Here is a 23,703-nt window from a genome sequence, read left to right on the forward strand (position 1 = left end):
GGAAGGCAATATTTTGATTTTAATGGTTGTATCGATTGTTCTTTATTCAGAATGACCAAAAGTATTTTCCTAGGTATAATCAAATAGCATTTATACACAAATCATTCCAGTGAAGCAGAAAGGGCCGTATTAATTTACTGTATAGGAAATGGAATTTAAGCACAAACTTGCCGATCTTTCGCTTTTCTTCTGTTTCTTGGGATTTTAAAAAAGAATATTTGATGAAATAGCCTCTCCCAGCGGAGAAATGAGTGGGCTTAAATAGGTTTACTGGCTTATTTTGTTTACAGCTTTGTCTCACGATAAGAAATAAGGTAGCTACCTGAATTTTTTTTTAATCTGTTAGTATATGTACACTTGGGTTGTTTTTTTTTTATTTTTTTTAATGTTTCTTTATTTTTGAGAGAGAAAATGAGAAAGAGCAAGGGAGGGGCAGAAAGAGGAGACAGAGGATTCGAAGCGGGCTCTGCATTGGCAACACAGAGCCCGACACGGGGCTCGAACTCACAAACCGTGAGATCATGACCTGAGCCGAAGTCCGACGCTGAACCGACTGAGCCACCCAGGCGCCCCTACGTACCCTTGTTTTAAGGTCTCTTTCTTTACCCTGTAGGAAGGCATCAATAGCACATTCTGCTTTTAGTCTACTTCCATTCTTTTTAAAGTCACGTCCAGGATTCTGTATTCACCCTTTAAAATAAGAGGATTCATTTGCTTCGGAACGGAAGACCCCAGCACCATTGTAGATTCAGAAGCTAATATATTTAGCAAATAATGTCAGACAAACCTCAAAGTCTGACTCCATCACATTTTACCGCCAATAAGCACCGTCAAAACCCTCGCTCTCTGGCGCAGCATTTCATATCTTCAAAGATGAGAACAAAAAGAGTCCTAGCTGCAGTTAAGTTTCCCTAGATGAGACAGTCGCCCCAAGCCGGTGAACCATGCAGCGTATCAAACTTTAGTGTGATATGCCACCGTAGCCTCCAAACACTGTGGATTTGTCTCACTACACTGAGCATGGTCTTCCCTAGTCTCTGGCTGTTGCCTTCTTGCACCTGGAGCATTACCCCGGTTTTTGCTTACACTAGCACAACACTACCACTGTGTTTATTGAAAACTATAGATGTAAATTCTTCGTGATGAAACCGAGACAGGAAAAAAGAAATCTAACTTCAATTTTTTTTTTCAGTTTAATAACTTATTGTGTTAAGTTAGGACAACACAGAACTATTGCTTAGCAACCCTGGATTAGGCAGAAAATAATTTAAGCTCCCAAATGAGAAACATTTGTAACAGAATATGCTCTAACACTTGCTTTACCACATGGCTTAACACCCTTTTGCTCACACATGGTTAAACACATGTTTGAACTGATGTTTTAACACCCCTCTCACACATCTTTATGTTCTTTGTTCACATATGCTTAAACACATGCTTTGACACCCTTTGTGCACTCATTGTTGAGCACAGGCAGAGTATTGTCTTGGGTCTCATTCTCTAGCAGTGCATTGGTTGGTAGCCAGCCAAAGCCTGGTACCTGGGAAAGTAACCGCTGTTTCTGCCAGGTGACCTCCACTCTTGGGTTTTTCTTCAGTCCGTCTGGAGAAGGGAATCCTCACAGAGGTGACCCCCACCATGGTCGTTTGTGTCTACCATACCCCCTGAGGGGTGGCTTGTCACCTGTTTCAGCAACGGATGTATCATGTCACAAAGTATTGTTTTCCACCCTGGCCAGTCCACTTGTATTTTCCCAGACTCCCAAGCTCCAGCGTTTTACTCACGGCTGGATGTAGAATTGAGGTGATTTTCCCCCGCCTCTTAAGCCTCAGTTGGTGATTTTAGTACAGTTGAAAATATGCATAGCAGAATGAGATATTTGTGTTGCAGAAATCTGAACATAAATGGAAAACCTCTGGCCACGAGTCCGATGGTTCAGATCCTCTGTCTTCTTTTACCTTGTGACATCTGGGGTCACCCTAGATGAGGTGACTGTCTCCTCTTCACTCTGACCACCTAAACCTTCCATTGGTAGATTCATAAAGGTGAGATCTTTTCCCTAAAAGCAGAGGACTCGCTCTGTAACAGCAGTTTAGAGTGGTGATTTTGGAGCCAGACTGCTCAGGATTGAGTCAAACTTAGGTTTCCTCATCTGTCAAAGGGGAGTCATGATGGAACATACCTTATTGAATTGTCGTAAAGATTTAGTGGTACAACCCTTATATGTCATGTACACAGTGTCTAGTCCATAGTAAGTGCTCGAAAATAGTAGCTCTTAATTCGAGTAGAATAAAATAGGGACAAAAACCTAAATTTAAACACAATACTACAGTTTACAAAATATGTTTAATCCATACTTTTTAGGTTGCTGCCAGAGCACTGTGAGGCAGAACACTGTCCCCATTTTACAGGTAGGCAAACTAAGACCCATGTATCATAATAACCCCACCAGAAATCTCACAGTTAATAAGTAGCGAGGTTGGATGCTGAATGCTGCTCTCCTGGCATCTAAGGCAGTGTGTTTTCCCACCATGTTACAAGGCTGAGTTCTACATGATATACAGAGAAGTACCAGAAAGAGCCCTTCCCATCAAAGAGCTTGCAGAAATGGAAATATACTGACAAATGAAAGATAGCTTCCACTTACTGAAGCTACTGATATTGTTGGAGAGCATTTGTAGAATAAATCCAGTTCGTCTATACCGCCACCTTAATGACATTCAGGACTATAAAATGTGCTGCCTGCCTAAATCTTCATGGGAATTTCATTTTACAGGTAACCTGTGCTCACGATTATCTGAATATAAGAATCAGTTAAATTCTGTGACTTTCAGGTCCCAAAGAGTGCTAATGGATGCTAAATTCAATTATTTGAAAATAAATTCTTACCTCACTGATTGGATCCTAAAGGTCAATATTAAGGAAACCTTACAAACCCTTGAGTCTGGTGAATCAGAAGGGTGCTTTTTTATTATTGTACATTAATAACTGAAGCAATCTTCATAGCTGGCTTTAAAGATAACTTAAAGGTGACTGGAATCCTTGAACTAACTTTCCATGTTAAATTAGTTTGGACCCAGATGCAATCGGACCATTTAAACATTTAAACACACAACAGAATCAGCCAGGAATAGCAGCCCTTGGATGCCTGGCTTGAACATGTAAGCAGGAATTAGTGATTATTTCGAATGGCTGGAAGATCCCAGAGGACAATTTGGGAGGCTCTCCATTCCATTTTGCCCGGGACACAGAATTGTTAGTACAAATACCTGGCAACATCGGAATACAGGTGCAGATTTGGAATATATAAAGCCTCCCTTTGGTTACTTTGTATTTTAACTGCATTTCACTATGTTGAAGTTCAAGATCAAATACTTGCATTTTAATGTAGCATTTGCCAGATTTCCAAACCTCTAAGCACAAAATCCTCAGCCTTCATTTCTTCGCTTGCCTGGAAATCTAGGTAGCACCGAGCCAAAAGTTAGAAGTTATGAAGTGAGATTATACTTGATTGGGAACAAAAAAAGTCCTATGTCCAGAAATGCAGATGTGCACAGCAGTCCTAGGGGAATGTTGGTATTTGATCTCCAAGTCTTAAAGGTTCATGTTCCCAAGGTTAAGAGATGCGGAGAGCCAACTTTTATTTGTAACTAATGCTGAAATTGCTCTGGAGATTCAAGAAGTATTACATTACAAATCACTCAGCTTTGGAAGTCCTATAGCTAGTAAGTTACGGATCTCACCATGTGAGAGAAAGGGGCAGTAAAGTGAAGGACATCATTCATAAACTTCATTTGTACTGTTGCAGCGTGATCGTGCATCATGCATATGCTGTATGAGTGTTTTCATTCCAGTGAGAAAGGGAAAAGCGAGCATAAGAAGTCCATGAGTCAAGACCCCAACTAAAAGAACCAGGAAGCAAAGACCTCCTTGTCTAGGGGAATTGGGAGGTGGGGTACAGCAGCCAACTCGGGCAGCAATCTCTTCCTTCTTTTCTAATATCTGACTTCATGACCTGGAGCAAGTATTTATTGAGCAAGCCTCCCATTTCAGTGAAACTTAAAGCCTAGGTATTCACAAAATAATATCCTTGAATACACAGGCTGCCTATGGCCATCTATGAACAAGATACACATAGCAGACATTTCACCTCAAGGGGAGAATCTTTAGTGGAACCAAATCTAATATGAAAAGCAAGAGTAGTTAGAGGTTGGGGCGCCTGGGTGCCTCAGTCGGTTGAGTGTCCGACTTCAGCTCAGATCATGGTCTCGCAGTCCGTGAGTTCGAACCCGCGTCAGGCTCTGTGGTGACAGCTCGGAGCCTAGGGCCTGCTTCAGATTCTGTGTCTCCCTCTCTCTCTCTCTCTCTGCCCCTCCCCGACTCATGCTATGTTTCTCTCTCTGTCAAAAATAAATAAACATTAAAAAAAAAAAAGAGTAGGTAGAGGCATTATTAATGTGTCACACAGCTGCCATTTTTTTCTTTAACTTTAATAAACCGTATTCCTAGAATAGGTGCTTTGTACTCTGGTATTAAGTAATTAGACTCCCTTTTTGGCTAGACCCTTTTTCTTTTTCTCTTTTTTTAATGTTTATTTATTTTGAGAGAGAAAGAGACAGAGCGTGAGCAGGGGAGGGGCAGAAAGAGAGGAAGAGGAGACACAAAATCCAAGCAGGCTTCAGGCTCTGAGCTGTCAGCACAGAGCCCAATGCGGGGCTTGAACCTATGGACTGCGAGATCATGTCCTGAGCCAAAGTCTAATGCTCAACTGACTGAGCCACCCAGGAGCCCCTAGACTTTTTTTATTTTAAACTAAATAGTGATCTGATATTGTTTTTGTTTTAGTAATAACTTTGTTTCCAACAACAACGAAAAAATGGATAAATCTGTGTTTTGGTTACAGGAGTAAGCTCTCATAGGTAAAATTTACCTTTTATAACTTTTCACCAATATCTGCTACTAATATGTTTGCTTTCATTGTGAGGTTAATCCTCCTTGCTACAAAATGTTTTCTTTAAGAATTAAATCCATTAAATCACACTTTGGGAGGCTTTTTAAAGTGCTCAGAATGTGGGGCACCTGGGTGTCTCAGTCGGTTGAGCATTCAACTTCAGCTCAGGTCATGATCTCGCGGTCTGTGAGTTTGAGCCCCGCGTCAGTCTCTGTGCTGACAGCTCGGAGCCTGGAGCCTGCTTCGGATTCTGTGTCTCCCTCTTTCTCTGCACCTTCCCCGCTTGCACTCTGTTTCTCTCTCTCTCTCCCTCAAAAATAAAATAAACATTAAAAAAAGTTTTTAAGTGATAGAATGCATGATCTTAAAAATATTGCCAAAATTTGCAAAATAGTGCATGATATGTCATTAACATCCGCTGTGTAATTGCAAATGTGCGATATACTTTACGTGGACACTGTAAAAGTAAAATACAGGAAAATGAAATGAAACACTTACATATCATTTACATCACACTAACAAATTCAGATTCAGGTTGTGGCATTTGAACATTTGCTACTTCACTCATCCTCACTAATGATATTTTTCAGATCTTAGGTTTTAATAGATGCACTGTGGAGTGTAGAAATAATCATTATTTAGGTAGCTGAAAAATACCTTGCCAAGATTGATAATGAAAGTTATTCAAGATGTTCTGTCAAAATTCTTTCCAATTAGTGTTGAGGTCTTGAAGGGCCAGACTTAGCTTTTTATTAATATGTTCAGTTTATTAATGTATTTTTTGATATATGCATAGTGTGACTATCTAATACATCTCATGATATTGCATAATTATGGTGCCTTTAATTTGTTGTACCCCAGTCTATTCTTCAGTCTTATTTAAAATTCAGAATTACTTCATAGTTTCATAACTAATAACTCATTAGGAAGCCTTGCAGTGTACCCGAGGTTACCTCTAAGGCAATCCATATTTAACAATAAACTAGAGAAATATCTGACTGCTTGACTGTCATTGACCAGCTTAAATATTTAAAGTTATCATTTGACCCTTTGTCTAACCACTTATAGAAAATGAAATAAAGGTTGTGTATGAACCGAGGGAAAAAGAAGTCCTTTCAGGTAGTCTTTTCTAAATGAAGAAAACTGGTTGTGCTGTCAGTAATCAAATACTTAGATAATACTTAGATAATAATAATACTTAGATGTTGTGTGTGTGTGTGTGTGTGTGTGTGTGTGTGTGACACAATGCTGACAATATATTTTTTAAAGATAAAGGGCCCATTTTTTCTTCTTTTTTTTTTAACGTTTATTTTTGAGGGGAGGGGAGGCAGAGAGAGAGGGGGACAGAGGATCCAATGCGGGTTCTGAACGGACAGCAGTGAACACACACAGGGCTCAAACTCACCAACCAGGAGATCATAACCTGAGCCAAAGTCAGACACTCAACTGACTGAGCCACCCAGGCGCCCCTCTTTTTTCTTATTTTTCAATAAGACATGCAGATCTAAGCATGTCATTCTATAGTGATCAAATTGAGGTTCGTTGCTAATTACCATAATAATTTTATATTCTTGTTTTTTCTATTATATCTTAAAAGATTGCTTTTGGCTTGTTTCTGTCTTCCCCTCTGAATGACGAGAAATCAAGACTGTTGTTTTTTTTTAATTTTTTTTTCAACTTTTTTTTTTTACTTATTTTTGGGACAGAGACAGAGCATGAACGGGGGAGGGGCAGAGAGAGAGGGAGACACAGAATCGGAAACAGGCTCCAGGCTCCGAGCCATCAGCCCAGAGCCCGACGCGGGGCTCGAACTCACGGACCGCGAGATCGTGACCTGGCTGAAGTCGGACGCTTAACCGACTGCACCACCCAAGCGCCCCTCAAGACTGTTGTTTTTAATGCTTTGCTTTTTTTTACCCAGATAAGTAAACAAAGTTAAAAATTACAGTGGTTCAACCCCTTGATTACTGAGGTGTTTCTTACCTATATTATTTAGACTTCGTCTTACTGTCTGATAAGTAGCTGAATGATGTTACAATTATTCCAGCGTAATACTATGGCTATAGCGATGTGATTTAACTAACATTTGTTCGGTATCTACATGATAAAAACAGTGTTGGGTTCAGCAGGTATACAAACATGGGGTGACGCTGGGGATACCTCATATGAGACAGTGAGGTGATTGGGGTCTGTTTTTAGATGCTGTGTTGGTTAAGATTCTTAGATTTGGCAGGACCGAATCCTCTAGCTAACTTAAGCAGGAAGAGATTTGCTAGAGTAGCATATAGACTCCTTGGGAAAACCGATGAAGCTAGTTTGGATGCTACGTGGCAGTAGCCAAAGAGTTCAACCCCACTGCCCAGGAGAGCTCACCGCTACAGTCATGGACCACATGGCATCTTTGATGCAGGAACTGTACTCCATAGTCTCTGCCAAAGCTGTCCCCCAGACACCAAATGCAGTCCCCTCTCCTGTGCGCGTTCGCGCATGTGCATACTCTCTCCCTCTCTCTCTCTCTCTCTCACCAGAGGTACCCGCCTCCTCCCATGCAGCTGCGTCACATTGCTCACATCCGCTTTCTAAATTCTGCACCAACGTCTGCCTCACAAAACCTGGGCCACATCTGGAACCTGGTTGCAAGAGAATCTCCAAAACATTAGTTTAGTTCTTAGCTTTCCAGCCTTTGCGTTCAGAGACGGCTGCCAAAAGGGATCCGGATCTGTACGGAAGGAGCCAGTGTGCGGTTACCACGCACCCCTCCTCCCAGGGATGCTGTGGAACGGTGATTCTCAGACTGTGTTTCAAGGAGCCCTAAAATTTGGCCCCGCCCACCTAAAGCTGGCCAAGGAGGAAGAAGCGACGAAGCAGGCAGGACTTCATCTGGAGCAGCTCCACATTACTCTGGTCATCTGTTGAGTATGTATGTCTGTAGTTGGTTTAAAAAAAGAGTGCTCTCATTTTTTGGCACGTTTGCATCTCTTAAAAAGTTTCAAATGACTGCTAACCTGCATACGTGCCTCAGTGTTCTGCCTGCTCCCTTTCGTGCTGGACAGGTCGTAACAAATATAGCCCAGCATTTCTTTCCAAAGCAAGCTTTTAGATGGAACACCGTCACTTTTTTTAGCCAATATTTGAAAATAATCAGGGAAGTGCTGCTGACAGGCCCATTTAAATTAGGATTTTTAATGTGAAGTCACCACCTCCTAAGAACACGGCTTTGAGTTGTTTCAAAGCCCTTCCAACATCTTCTCAGAAAACCCCCACAGTGGAGGGCTACCCAGTCACCATAGCCATACGGATGAAGGGACTGGACACATTTAATTACTCTTCAGCTACTTTATTTCATTGGACTTCAAAAACAAAATTAGCAGTAGCTGGAGACAGTGGTTACACGAGGTTAAATTAATCAATGCGTGCTAATTAAATAACTTTGTGCCTATGGCGTCAATGCCTGTTTCAGATGGTGGAGAGCTCTTCCTTAGTCAGTCTTCCCTACTTTGGTCTCCCTATTTGCAACATTTCACCATGCAGATGAAATGGAAAGGAAACAATCTCTCAATTAAGTAGGGGAGAGACAGCCCTATTACCCCCCCCACCCAGATTGGTCCTCAGGAAAAGATTGGGGTGAGAAGCTCTCTCCCTACATTTCCTATAGAGCACCTGCCCGCGAACGGCGTATGTGGCCATTCGCCCTCTGATCCACAGCCGATACGCACTGAGGAAACCTGGACTTCTGCCGTCGAGTCCGCGACTTCCCCATCTTTCCTGTATTTTCGGGATGGCCTAACCTCACCCCTACCTGTCACGCCACGTCAAGATCCCAAGCCCAGAAATAGCCCGGCAGCCCACAGTGCTTTAAAGTGCTGGAAGCTGTCTTCGCGTCCACAGGCATGTTTGTAAGGTGTTTGTTCTCACTTGCTTAAAATAGGCTTCAGAGAATTTCGTTTTTGTCGTATTTTGCATCATTTTCTCACCCCAAAAGAGAAAAAAGGTGGGTTTGTTGAACTATTCGTAATTTTTAAATTCTTAAAATATGAATTTCACGTTTATTGTTGAATATCTTGAGGCTTCAGAAAGGTGTAGAGGAAAGAAATAAAACTCCCCATAAGCCTCATCGTCCATCGAATCATCGTTAGCACTTTCATACATATTCTTCCCGTCTTTTTTCCATGCATATTTTACATAGAAACGATTAAATATTTCATTGGCATTTTAAGCTTTAGAAACCTGCCTGTGATTTCCCGTTACTATGAATGAAAATTTTAAAGTCATTGTCCTCATTTGGCAGATGATGTATTTTAACGTAAAGAATATAGAATCTGCCAAAATTATTTATTTGAGTTTCGCTTATACATTGTAAAAGTCTCTTTGGCTCACGCAGTTGCCTTGTAGGCGTTTTTTTCTCCGTTCAGCTGTAAAGAATCAAACCAAAATTAACAGCTGCAGTCCTGGCTGCACTTTATTAAGTATGTAGTCAACTTTTTCACCCCTGTTCCTGGCGAAGTTTATTTAGGTAAAAGGTTGATAACGTTCTTCACCCCAAGGACAGAAGTTTCTTCTTTCTTTTCTGTCAGACGCTTCTATCCTGCTAACATTCAAGAAGTTAAACGTGAAGTCACTGCTTCCTTCTCTCTCCTATAAATGGACCCGTCCCCCCACTGTGTGAGCCAGATTTATAAAATATATCATCTCACATGCAAAACAGAATGAGTCTGGAGTGTACGTAGGGTATGTGTATTCGCATGGGCTTGTCGAAATGCACAATAACCCAGAAACATTTGTATTTTGAAAGAGACTGACGTGGAGTACGCGTAGTTTATACACGGGCATGTTTAGATAAATGGAGTAACAAGTCTGTGTAAACAAGTTGCGTTGATTACGAGAGCAAATGTAAGCTTGGGGATGTTTGCGTTTCTCAAGTATGGCCCTGTGTATTCCTTACATAAGGGACTGTTTTCCTAGAAGTGGTAAACGTGGAAACCCTCATCTGTAATGTTTAATGCCATGCCGGCCACATCTTCCCCAAGATCCTTTGTTTTAATTGTTCTTCTTATTAGAGATATTTCTAACGGAGGTGTTCTACATACCAATGGAAGCATTACACAGTACTTTCAATAGAAAGAGTCACTGAATAGTCCAAGTAAGAATAAACGTTTCTGATGACATGGCATTTTTCAAATATTTCCGCCATTCAGTGATGTAGTTTCTGATGGCCGAATACAATAAACTCTACTCATCATTTATACAAAATCAGGCTGTACATATGTCTATTTTGTAGGCTTTTGCACTTAGCCATTTGCTGTGACCATCTCCCCTTGACGTTAATTATTTTCCTAAAAGGATGTTTCTTACAGTTCCTCTCATAGGAATGCGGAGAACAATTCGTTTACGGGTGGAAATCCACAACCAGAAACTTCATGCAGTCCCCATTATTTCCAGTGGCTTCTAAACCATCAGCTTGCTTGCCCTCAAATTCCTGTAGTAAGTTTACTTAGGGTTTAGCCTCGGGTGGGAGGTGATGAGAGGGACCCCTGTTCATCCCCTTCCTTGCTTCCATCATGTCCCCGATTAGACCACCTTCTCTCCAGCACATTTTCTCCTTTATCTCACTCACCTTCCGCCTTTTAATTCCTGATTATTCTTTGTCTTCATTCCCTTTAACCACCATTTCTTCCCAGTAATTGGTTCCTTTTGGGGAGGCCTCCTCTTTTGTCAGTGGCTGGTTGCTTTGCTAACAGATACTTCAGTGAAGGGATAACAAGTTGGAGCCCGATATTTTCGTAGATAGTTTATGGATGAAGATTTCTGCCCTCGCTCTCCATGCCCCTAACAGTGTCTGTCTTCTGATGGAACTGGCCCTTTGGCGCCTTGGGCAGACCTCAGTGTTCCCTCAGTGTTCTTCCCAGCTGCCCTGCTCTCTCTTCACCTGCATTCCAGCCACACCAACCTCCTCCCTGCTCCCCAGACATGTCTCAAGCCTTTCCCTTGGGGCGCCTGGGTGGCTCAGTCGGTTGGGCATCCGACTTCGGCTCAGGTCATGATCTCGCGGTCCGTGAGTTCCAGCCCCACGTCGGGCTCTGGGCTGACAGCTCGGAGCCTGGAGCCTGTTTCAGATTCTGTGTCTCCCTCTCTCTCTGACCTTCCCCTATTCATGCTCTGTCTCTCACTGTCTCAAAAATGAATAAACGTTAAAAAAAAATTAAAAAAAAGCTTTTCCCTTGCTCCTGCCCTTCCTCCTGCCTGGACAGTGACCTTCCATCTCCCCCATCAAAACCCTACCCATCTTTCAGAGATACGTACGTATCTTATTTAGGTCAGTGTCTGTCTCCTCCACTCTACTACGTGGTAAACTCCTTGAAAACGAGGAATATGTATCTCTCATATTTGACTCTCAAAAGCACTGGACACAGCTCCCTACACCCAGAAGGTGCTCATTAATCATCGGCCCATGAGAATTTTTAACCTTCTGATGTGAAACCACTGATTCTCCCCCCAGTTAATGTCTTTACATTGTATTTATTTAATGACATTGCAGAGTAAGTTTAAAAAATTGTGATGGTTTCTATAAAAGGACAAAAATGACCTATCTCTGTCATGTCTTTAAGCAATCTCCAAAGAGGAGTCAATTCCATGTTGATATTAACTCTGAGCTCGTGCTGTTGCCTGTTGATTTTTTTCCAGACTAGTAGCATAACTTACCTAGAAGTCTTGAGCCATATGCCTTAGCTCTGATTTCCAGAGTCTTCCTCAGCTTTGGTAGTCAGTCTGCATTGTTGTTCTTTTATGTGTACGTGCGTGGTGACCTTGGCTTTTGGAATAATATTACATTGCAAATCAAATTCTGCCTCAAAAGAATTTTTCTTCCACAATTTTCTGCATTTCTGAACAGGTTACAAAATGTCACAATTCAGTAGGGCCAATTATTAAGTTTTCATTTAATGGGCAGTTTTAATGTTCTCAGAGAATCTGAATAGTAATAGCATTTTAAACTCCTGCCTTCCATTTAAGGACTCACCACTAGCTCTCTCTTTGAGCACACCTAGTTATATTTTTGGGTATCATTTAAATTCAAGCTCCCAATTGGTAGGAAAATCAATGAGTTAATGAACAGCCTCATCTTTAAAACTTTTCAAATATTTTATCCTAATTATAAGGCCTATCTAGTGACATTAATTTGATGAAATCCCCGATCATCAGATTGTGCAGAATAGCCCAGACCCAGGAGTCATCTAGAGCATTTTCAGGTTAACAAACGTACTGTTTTTTTTAGGACGAGACCGTGGCTTTGCTTACTATGAGAAAAACTTTCAACTCTTAAGGTTTGGGATTCATGTCAGGGTAGGTCAAACTTCATGCTTTTGTTTCCTTAGTTGTGTGTGTTTACCATGTTTTAGTTAGCCTATATAAATGGAAAGCATTGCTATTACCAATAAAATCTCCCCTGACATTTGCATAGCAAATTTTTTATTGGTAAATCACTGCCCTGTGCCCTTGTCCTCAGACTTGCTGAGCTTCATGGTCGCTCTCCAGCCATACAGTGAGGAAGTGGAACCAGAGCTGGCCAAGACCAAGCCCGGTGACTTCCCACATGCCACTGGTGTGTGTTCATGTGAACCACCTTGAATCCTGTTGGGGACAAGGTGGAAAATAGGCCAACGATGTGGCGACTGTTGAGTCATTCATTTCCTGCCATGTCGTCTGCACCTCCATAGACTATCCTCTGGGACGACAACAGAAGATGAGTTCTCCAAACACACTGATGCTACAGCTTGAGAGAACCCCCCCCCCCCGCCCCAGGCAGGCATCATCTCAGTCCACCCTATAATCCAGTTGCCTCTGTGTGGTTCTCTATTTTAATCCTTGTCCCTCTTTATCCTAATCAATTCTCTCTCCATTCTTCAGCTGAAGACAGCCGACACATAGTCTCGGGGAGGTAGAGATCCCTTACGAGCCTTGCTTGCTCAATCCTCCCAGCCTTCCAGTAAGTTCAAAGTAGAAGTCTTAAGCCCCTCCTTACTCCTTCAGTTTTGGACAAGGCACCAAATTAGTAATCAAACCTGGATCTCCTGGTTCCCAGTCTGCTTTTCTGTTCATGCCCCCCCCCCATACACTACTCTACCTACTTCAGGTACATTGAGCCTGAATGTCATCCTCTATCACCCTCCCTCACCAGCCAGAAAGTTGTAAGTGTCACATTATATTGGACTGGCCAGCTCATAACTAAAAATGTATTCTTGCATTTCTGCCCTCACTGGACCGGTATAGAAGCAAATTGGAGGCCTGACATGTATTCTTGGCAAAAGCTCGTAACTGTGGAGTACAAAAATTAAAGTCCTCCTGGAAATGCTCGTCTTCTTAATGATTTTTTGGCCAGATACACAGTAGGACTCAATAACTATATGTGGACTGAATGATATAATCCAGCTATATTAAATAAAATATTATATCACAAACACATAGGCATATGTCAATGGCACAAATCCAATTAAATATATAATAACCCAGAGGGGAAGAAAGAAAAAAGAATATATGTTGATGGAGGGGGTGGTGTGAAACTGAGTAGAAAGGCATTTCCTTTCCCAGAGAAGGCGTGCACAGTGCAACACAGGACCTGTTAAGGAAAATCTCACACAGGACAGACTTGCCCACCTTGGCTTTCCATTCGCTTTTCACTTCCACTGCTCCCTCCCACAAACATGAACTGATTTGCTTCTGTTGCTAATGGAGACCGGTGCAGGTTCAAGGGGTTTTGATTACATAACATCTCATTGTGCCCGTATGCAGATTTAATGGATTCAGACCATCAGGATATGCTCTCCTGTTGTTTTTAAATTCAGGGTGACCAGCCGAGCACCTTTCAAATTCAATGGAGCAAATGCTGCAGCCACCACGAGGAGGCCTCTGAAACCAGCACCAGATGCAGGGGACACATTCCACTGACCTTCTGTCTCCTGTTTCTGATCTAGGACCCCTGTCCTAGCTCTAGAGAGCTCCTTCCCATGTTTTCATGTCTACCCGAGACTGTCTGGAATGGCCCCCACTCCCCATCCCATTCTGAACCTCTTAGATTGGAGGCTGGGCCATGGTCCCTGTGGATAACTCCTCCCTCCCCAGTTCCTGTCTCTGTCTGACCACCGTGCTGCCCTCACCAGCCCACCAGAGTACCTGTGCTCACCTGCAAAACTGTTGGTTATTTTAAGCCTCTTAGGAATCTAGAAAACAGGTCTTTTCCTCTGTTCCCAAACCAGAAGTACCTAGCGAATTATTTTTTTTTTAATTTTTTTTAATGTTTATTTATTCTTGACAGAGAGATACACACACACACACACACACACACACACACACACACAAGTGTGAGTGGGGGAGGGACAGAGAGAGAGGGAGACACAGAACCGAAAGCAGGCTCCAGGCTCTGAGCTGTCAGCACAGAGCCCAACGCAGGGCTCGAACCCATGAACCATGAGAATATGACCTGAGCCGAAGTCGGACGCCCAACCGATTGAGCCACCCAGGCACCCCACAAATTTCTTAACACTTATTGTCATGATTGCTGTTGTCATCCTAATTGCCATTTATTTTAAGAGCACTTATATGTGGGGAGTCTGGGTAACTCAGTCAGTTAAGCATCCAACTTCGGCTCAGGTCATGATCTCGCGGTCCATGAGTTCGAGCCCCGCGTCGGGCTCTGTGCTGACAGCTCAGAACCTGGAGCCTGCTTCCGATTCTGTGTCTCCCTCTCTCTCTGCCCCTCCTCTGCTCTCTCTCTCTCTCTCTCTCAAAAATAAATAAACGTTAAAAAAAAAAAAAGCACTTACATGGCAAGTGCTCTATAATCATTACGTAATTTCATTTCATTTAACCCTCGGAGCAAATCTGTAAGGGAGGCATTATTATTTTCTCTTACAGATGAGGAAACTGAGGCTTAGAAAAGTTCAGTAACTTGCACAAAGTCACACAACTATCAAGTCTCAGCCACGATTGCAGCTACTCCTGTCCATCAGCCTTAAGCGCTCAGCTCTCCTTGTCTGAAACCTGATACCAGCTGGGTTCTCATCATGCAGTCAGCCTCCAAGGAACATAAGTAATGCATGTGGTCAAACTGAAATGCCTGTTAAAAATCAGACTATGGGGGCGCCTGGGTGGCTCAGTCGGTGAAGCTTCTGACTTTGATTCAGGTCATGGTCTCATGGCTCGTGAGTTCGAGCCCCACATCGGGCTTTCTGCTGTCAGCACAGAGCCTGCTTCAGATCCTCTGTCCCCCTCTCTGTCTGCTCCTCCCCTGCTTGTGCTGTCTCTCTGTCTCTCTCAAATAAATAAACTTATAAAAGGTCAGACTAAGTTTCTATTAAACTATTAACTATAAACTATTCAAATGCTTCATTTAGATTATCACTGATATTTTTAGTCAATAACTTGAGAATCAGAGTTTTCAGAAAATACTTAAGGTGTGTATTTACCAGCTCCTCCCACCTTAGCTGGGGGGCATGGGCCACCGTGGGCCTGAACAACCCACATATGTGTGCCAAGGTTGGCACATGAAATAATTTCCTTATGGCACATGGAGATTGCTACCCTGAGACCACAGGCAAAATAGCAAAATGGCCAAACAGGTCTTTGGTTTTTTGGTGCCCAGCTCTTTCCTTCTATTCTTCCCTTCCTAGCACCGTGGTCCTGTTCTGGTGTTCTGAATCTCCCCCTGTAACCGGTTGCATCCAGGCCAGCCTGTCCCAGAAGGGCATTCCCCAGCGAACACTCTCAACCTATGAGACACAGTAGTCTCTATGACTGGAAAAGCAGTCTGAGGAAGGTAAACCACACTCGGACCTCGTCTTGGGGCATAACAGAGTTTTATAAGAGTGAAAATGGAGACAGGTAATATTATGAACTCTCTAGACCTTTACCTCTGTTTAGAATAGGCCACTGTTTTCCATGCTGTGTTGCATTTCTGCTCAAATACCCCTGTCACCACTCTGTGCCCTTTCCCTGCTCTGTCTTCATAGCACATGTCACTACTGGGAATTATATTATGTACCTGTCGGTTCATTGTCATCTCCCCCTGGAGGATATAAGCCCAACAAGAGCAGCAACCTAGTGTTGTTTGCTGCCGTAAACCCAGCTTCGGCAAGAGGGCTTGGCACATATTAGGTGCTTAATAAATATTTATCAATGGAAAGATCAACCACTTATGTTTCTTCTGAGAGAGGCAGCTTTTACTTTAACTCAGTTTTTTCCCCAAAAGAGCAAATTTAATAACATGGTTTTACTGTTCTTATTGCTTGAGATGAGGTGATTTTTTTTTTCTTTAAAAGGACAATTTAGAGTTGATCTAAAGAAAACATTTAAGTAAATACTAGCTCAGGTGATGCTCAGGTATGGTAAAGTCAGGAAAATGGTATCTGAGTGGCTAGAAAACACAGTGGGTTCAGAAAACCCTGATCTCACAAAATCCACCATTATATTAGTGGATAACCTTCATGTGAATAAAAAATTGCAGTGGTCTACACAATTCATCTTGAAATAATTACGAGCCAGCCTTTTCAATCTCACATGATGTGCACCGTGTTCACGGTTCTCTTAGAATTATTTTTGGCTCTGGGAGTTATAAGTAATGTGCATAAAATTAAAACCAAAACTTATCCACATTTGAGCCCAAATATTTCCTCTTTTAAGCTGTTCCCGTAACTTTGAAGTCAGGGTTAAACCACAGGCTTATGTTTTCTTATAATATTTTTTTTAAATATTTGGGTCCAGTGATACCTGCTAACTGGGCTCAGGAACATTCAAGAACAAATTGTGCCATATTATTTAAGTTCTTCCTCATCTTACAAAACTGAAATATCACAAATTACTGAATTTTAATATCTCCTGAATCTCCGAGCCAAAAAAGAAGGAAGATAAAACTAATGACTAATTTAAACACTAAAAAAAGAAAGAAAGAAAGAAAGAAAGAAAGAAAGAAAGAAAGAAAGAAGAAAGGAAGGAAGAAAGAGAAAGAAAGAAAGAAAGAAAGAAAGAAAGAAAGAAAGAAAGAAAAGGAAAGAAGAGAAAAGAAAGAGGGCAGGAGATAGGAGAGAGAGCCAAGTGAGCCAAGATTGCTTACCTATTATGATGATTGTTATTAAAATCACAGTTTTATTGGGGGGGGGGGGAAGAATATGCTTTTGTGGTGCCAGGTTCGAGGGATCCTCTTTGTTAAAACCTTTATCAATGAAGTTTAAAAACTGAGACTAGTTTCTTTTGGGAAGCCTTTTAGTTGGGGGAGTAGGGCAGGTGACTGGACAGGGAACAATAAATGGGAGGGGTGGAACCATGCTGTTAATAAAAATATAGTTTTCGTATGTTTGAATAAAGGCAGCTCATGCTCTCCTTGTAGGCCTCCAGTCAGTGAGCCTGTGCACTTCCTTTTTCCTGCCAGATATTTGTTCCTGGCTGGAAGACATTTTAAGATATTTATTTGATGACACACACCTGCTGGGTAGATGAAAAGCAACCGCTCCCGAGGATGACCTACTTCAAGGGCGCAGTAAGCTTCTGAGGACTTTGGCAGGTTGTCCTTAAATCATTTGAGTGCATCTTGACATCACCTGTTGAACATGTCTAAGGCTCGTGCATTTTCCAGACTCGTTGGAGACAGAGTTGCTAACCCCAGAAAAGTGATGACTGAGTCAGTCATGACTTTGTAAAAGTGTACTCACACAGGGAAGATGCACTGCTTTACCAAGCCAACCCCAAGTATGTGAACTGCCATTCTTGGTGCTCGGGATAGAAACCGGCCACTGTGGAGTGGACCATCTAGAAAGTGGACCTAGGAGGAATACACACAAGTATGGTCCAAGATTGAAGGTACGGAGAATGAGGGTGGAAGATGAGAGAAAATGCCACGAATGAAATTCTGATGCAGTGTTCTCCTAGGAATTTACCAGACAGAGGTTTCCAAATGAGATCAGGGCAGAACATGGGATGTTTGAAATACATTAGAGACATTGTCACCAAAGGAGTCCTTTGAAGCCAACTTACCTTTACCTGTTCATTTCCACACTCGTGTACTGAGCACCAGCTGCTGTGAGCAAGGGAGGCCTTAGATAGTAAAGATACAAATGTAAAGAATTTGTATCTCCTTGTCAATATACACAATCTAGTGAGAAAACACACCTTAACAAGAACTGTTTTCATAAACTTTAACACGATGTAACAATAAGTGTACACAAAGAGTTCTTGGCCCTGTTGGACTTCCTGGGGTTGGTGATGCCCGGCCTGAGTTCTGAAGAGTACGTGTGAGTTAGCCAAATAAGAGAAAAGAGGGACATGGAGGCGTTAAAATATATGTTGTGCTCGGGAACTGCAGACTGTACAGTTTTACTCCAGCATGAAAAGCAAAGCAGGATCAGTGGTTGTACCAGTGGGTGTCTTAGAGGGGCTGTAGCTTCCCTGCCCATCACAGCCAGGACCACCCCAAGCAAACAGTCAGAGGACTGTGCTTGCTGCATAAATGCAGTTCAAGGCAAGTCTCCTCGCACCCCTGCTGCCCTTCCTGTGTGTGGGAATCTAGAGCTTTCACTGTGGGGACGTTGACCCACTGCGGAGGAGTTCTAAGCTCTGAATCAGGACTGAACTGGGGCTTGCCTTGTTGATTTACAAGGAGTCTTTCTCTGTTACTTTTAGCTAGAAGTCCTGGTTTAAAAGACTTGACTTCACACGTGCCCTCTGCATTATTTAGGATAGGAGTCTTCGTTCAGGTTTCCTTTCCTCTTCTTCGAGTTGTCTACTGCTGTGTAAGTAACCACGCCAAAATGTAGCGGCTTAGAACAACAGTAACGAGCCATAATTTCGTTATCACTCACAATTTCTGTGGGTCGGGAAATGAGGAACAGCTTGGCTGGGTGTCCTGACTCCAAGTCTCTTATGAGATTGTCTTCAGACAGAGCCTGGAGCGGAAACAGTTGGGAAGAGACAAGATCCCGTAGCAGCTAGGGACTGCCTGGGCCCTTCATTGCTTCGTTGTCTCAAGGCCTTTCCAGGTCGTCTCTCTGCAGGAGCTAGTCTGGGCTTCCTTACAGCATGGCGGCCTCCGGCTTGGCACCACAGGGCCCCAAAGATGCGTTCCAAGAGCAAGATTGGCAGAAGCTGTGTGGCTTTTTCTAATCTAGCCTAGGAAGTCATACAGTGTCACCGCTGGGACATTCTAATCATGAAGACAGTCACAGGGACCCACCACATTTCGGCGGGATGAGACCCAGACTCTATCCCTTGATGTGGGGAGGGCAAGGCTGTGGAAAACCAGTGGGATGGGAAGTACTGTTGCAGCCCATTTTAGAAAATACATCGTGTGCCACACCCTTCAAGAATTTCTCCCTCTACTCACATAATCCTTTACCTGAATATTAATGTGCTCCTTGTTGTGTTTCCTACTCCCTTCCTACACCATAATCTAAGGCTTCAGTGCACACACACACACACACACACACACACACCAAAAAACTTCCATTTCCTGAAGGAGAGTCAATCACCCTGGTGTGCAATGTTCCCCTTAGGATGATACCACTTTATAAGCATATATCCTGTCGCCCCATTTCAGGGGAGTCGTACTTCGATCAGGCACTGTTAAAGCCAAATATGGCTCAGATCTTTAACTGAGATGCCTCTTTTCATCTAACCAAAGCAGACTAGAGACTCAGGAGTGAATGATTTGAAATCTCTCCTTTTATTTGCCATGCACTCGGACGATTGATGGTGCTCTCGTAACAAGTTTAATCAGTGGCATTTTGTGGAGTACTGCATATTTCAGGGAGTGAAAAAAGAAAAAAGTAAAAAAAAAAAAAAAAAAAAAGGCCCAGACGTTGGACTCCAGGAAGTTTAAAAATGGAAGCATTAGCATGTTCTTGGTAGGAAATCTTCTGATGTAAAGTTAAACTATTGATGTAAATTTTACATTTTTAAATAAGTACTATTGCAAGTGTGCTATCTTTAATGAGGACCTTAATTCCACTTTTTACACATATATGGTGAACAGAAGTTGGGTTCTTCAAATATTTTCTGTTAAAAATGTATGATACATAAGCAGTGGATCGGAGGGTTTTTTTCGCTATTGGATAACCTAGAAAAAAACATAGCTCTATTTTAAAATCCCTTCCAGTTCAAGAGTTATCCAAGCAAATAGTGTTGACCAAGGTGTTGAATGCACCGCTAATAATAATGCTACCCTTTCATAAAGCTAAGTAATCAGGAATAATGCTGAAAATAAGAAGCCAGTCATTTATTTACTCTATTTGGCATTGTTAGTACTAATAATGCATTTCAACACTGTGGAATTGCTAGATAATGCTTTTGTGACTTTTATGCAGCTTATTGTTATTTAAATGAACAGTCGACTGCACTGTAATGAAGAAATGCATGCTTTTCCCAACTCAGTTATCAACCAGGATTCTAGGAAAATGAGAATTTGTGTCTGCCTTCATTCACGAAGCAAACTGGAGGTCACTGTTTTCAATATGAACCTTTTTTTAGCTTTTCAACAGTGAATAATTAGGAGCCGCTGCTTCTGAAATTACCTGTATTCACTGTAGAGAAGGAAAGACTTTTATCTTCCACGATGAAATACATTTTCTCATTCAAACTTTGTCATTCTTTTTTTAAATGGCATTTTACACCGCTGAGTCAATCCTAGGTAGTGAAATAAAAGAAATATACTTTTTGTGCCACAATAGCCTGTTTATTCAATTTTACTTCCTTAAATTTCAGCTCCTCCTTGAAAAATGATCCAAATGCAAAAATGGGTTTAAAGCAGTCGAACATATAAAGCAATTATCCACATAAGATAGTTTTACACAAACACACATGTTCTTTGCACTTCGATTTAAATTGAGGTGATCCTTGGTCCTGGTAACTTAATGATGATGTGCTTCTATTGAGTGTTTTTAACAGCTTTATTGAGATATAATTTACATATCATATGATTCACCCACTTAACGCGTACAGTTCAGCAGCTTTTAGTGTATTCACCGAGTCGTGCAACCATCACCACCATCAATTTTAGAACATTTTCATCACCCCAAAAAGAAATCTGGTATCCATTAGCAGCCACTCTCTGTTTCCCAGCGGCCCCTGACAACCGCTAATCTACTTTCTGTCTCTATGGATTTGGCTCTTCTGGACATTTCATTTAAATGGAATCATACAGTATGTGATCTTTTGCGTCTGGCTTCTTTCACTTAGCGTAAGGTTTTCGAAGTTCATCCAGGTTGTAGCCTGTATCAGTGCTTCATATCTTTTGATTGCTGACTAATATTCCATCGTATGGATATACAAAGTGTATTTATCCATTTGTCAACTGATAGACATGATGAATGATGCTGCTATATGAACAACGCTGTCATGAGCATTCACGTGCTGGTTTTTTTTCTTTTGCTTGGACATGTGTTTTCATTTCTCCTGGCTGTATACCTAGGAGTGGAATGGCTGGGTCATATGGTAACTCTGTATCTAACGTTTTTGAAGAACTGCCAAACTGTTTTCTAAAGTAGCTGGACTGTTTTAAATTCCCACCAGCAACGCGCAAAGGGTTCCAATTTCTTCACATCCTCGCCAACACTTGTTATTGTCTGTCTTCTTGATTATAGTTATCCCAGGGGGTGTGAGAAACTATCTCATTGTGGTTTTGATCTGCATCTCTCTACTCTCTAAGATGTCAGGCATGTTTTTATGTGCTTATTGGCCATTTGTATTTCTTCTTTGGAGAAATGTCTGGTTTTATTGAGGGTTGTTTTTTTTGTTTTGTTTCCTTTTGTTTTTTTGTTTTAATTCTGGTACCTCACCTCAGGAACGTGGCTAGCAGAACTAAGTTGGAAACAAATATATCTTCCTAAAGGGGGGTAGTTTTCAAACAGACTTGCAAACTGAAGACGTTGTTTTTGCTGTGGAAGTATTTGGGGATTGTGGAATAACTAAATTGATCTCAGAAACCAATTTACTTCTGAAACTTTTCCAATTTGATTTGCAGTAAGAATATTGGTGGTCCCAGAACCATACCTAGAGAAGGGCTTAAAGATCAGCTTGTCCAATTAATTCATTTTACAAATTAGGAAACCGAAGGCCTAATATGTGAGTCACACCGGGAATTAATGGCAGAGTTGGAACTCTATCCAGGTGGAATCCAGGTAACCAAGTGTTCTATTTACTTTAGAGAGAATATAATGTACTTTTCAAACGGCTTCTCACTGATTTGAAAAACATGGCAATGGTGAAATGCTCTGAAATGAGAATCAGTAACATTTATTGTTGAGCACTTAACACATTTTGTTTTACTTTATCCCAAGTGTAGTATAGGTTAGATTGATGTTATCATCCTCCCTTTTTATGTGTGGGGAAATGGGTTAATGGGCTTGTTCAATGGCACCTATCTAGTCAATGGCAAATTCAAACCCAGACCTTCTGATTTCAAGCCCAGAGTTCTCTTTGTTTCCTCTGGTCTGCCAGACTCCTGAAGGACAGCATCAGCGCACTGTGACCCATGCCACCTTGGAAGACTTTGATTTCTGATCACTAAATCATTGATGCAAGTAACAGATAGGTGGCGTCGTGGAGCACTCCTTCACCATCGTTAATCTAGTTAGGTAACAAATCCAATGTTTGTAACTTTGGAAACACAATATATGTGCCAAATGACAGAAGACTTGTTCAGGTATAAAAATATAATACTTTAAATTATCTATTAATATAATAACATGTTTGTAGAGTACTTTTCAGTTACAAAGCCTTCACTTAGACTTTTATTTTGATGCTTACAGTTATGCAAGACAAGTTTTTCATTGTCTTTGTTTTTATTCATGATACACTGATGCCTGAAGTGCTTCAGTTGCAGAAAGATAAGGTCTGAGGCAGACCTACATCTCCTATCCGAGTGTCTTGGCTCCTGTGTAGTTCTGTGTTCCCTCCAGTGTACGATGCTCCGCCTTAATGATGTGCTGAAGGACACTCATTTGAAAGAAAAAGAGACTTTATACCATTATTCCAGACAACAACAGAGCTGTGACTAAGTAGAAGTTATAGGGAGGCAATTTGGAGCCCATATAAAGAAGACTTGATCCGTCCAACAATGAAATGTGTTGTCTTGTGAAGGAGTGAGGTCTCTTGTCATTGAACTGTTCAAGCTAGAGCTGGATGACCATCTGGGAAAATGCTCTAGAAAGGATTTCTGCATTGGGGTGTGTGTGTGTGTGTGTGTGTGTGTGTGTGTGTGTGTTAGTGGTACCAAGAGAAATTAGATGGCATTTAAGGTCCCTTTCAACTATGAGATTATGGATCTTTTTTAGTTAAGAGAATAAGCTGGCTTAAGGATCTTCTGTGTCCTTATTGAAGAAAGAGACTTTCACTCTCATAAATTTTCATCTTGGGTGTTAAAGGTGCAGAGTTTTCTGTTTGAAAGAGAGAAACCAAATTTACTAATCTAAGTTGCTGGTTTCCAAGTGGTTAGAACAGCAGTTCCCATCTACATTTCTAGACACTATGCACAACAAGGGTTCCATATTCAAGTAAGTTTGAATGAGAGCCTTTAATACACCATTGTCCTCTGTGACAATCCAAGAGGGAAGAGAAGGTATACAGCAATGTCAAATGTATTTTTTTTTACCTTTGCAAAGTACTTCAGTCGCACCCAGTGGTTCTCAGCTCTGGTTGCACCTGAGAATCACCTGGAGAACATTTTAAAAATACAGGTGACCAGGCCCTACCCTGGACGGAATGAATGTGAATCTCTA

General features: G+C 41.7%; 1 protein-coding gene across 4 annotated transcripts in view; it reads left to right on the forward strand.

Annotated features, from left to right (window-relative positions):
- The window catches only part of VTI1A (vesicle transport through interaction with t-SNAREs 1A), a 348,886-nt gene that overhangs the window by 233,644 nt on the left and 91,539 nt on the right, over window positions 1-23,703 (forward strand). The window contains exon 8 of one of the 4 annotated variants that reach the window (XM_047073446.1): window positions 7,480-10,954. The exons of the other annotated variants lie outside the window; for them this stretch is intronic. Within the exon in view, the coding sequence (XP_046929402.1) occupies window positions 7,480-7,534 (55 nt within the window). The 3' untranslated portion in view covers window positions 7,535-10,954. Of the gene's footprint in view, window positions 1-7,479; window positions 10,955-23,703 lie in introns of those variants that run through there. 4 annotated transcript variants of the gene reach the window in all.

This window comes from Lynx rufus, unplaced genomic scaffold (assembly GCF_022079265.1).
Source record: "Lynx rufus isolate CCGP_SWC_20201006 ecotype Redwood Valley unplaced genomic scaffold, mLynRuf1.p SCAF_11, whole genome shotgun sequence".
NCBI classification, from domain to species: domain Eukaryota; kingdom Metazoa; phylum Chordata; class Mammalia; order Carnivora; family Felidae; genus Lynx; species Lynx rufus.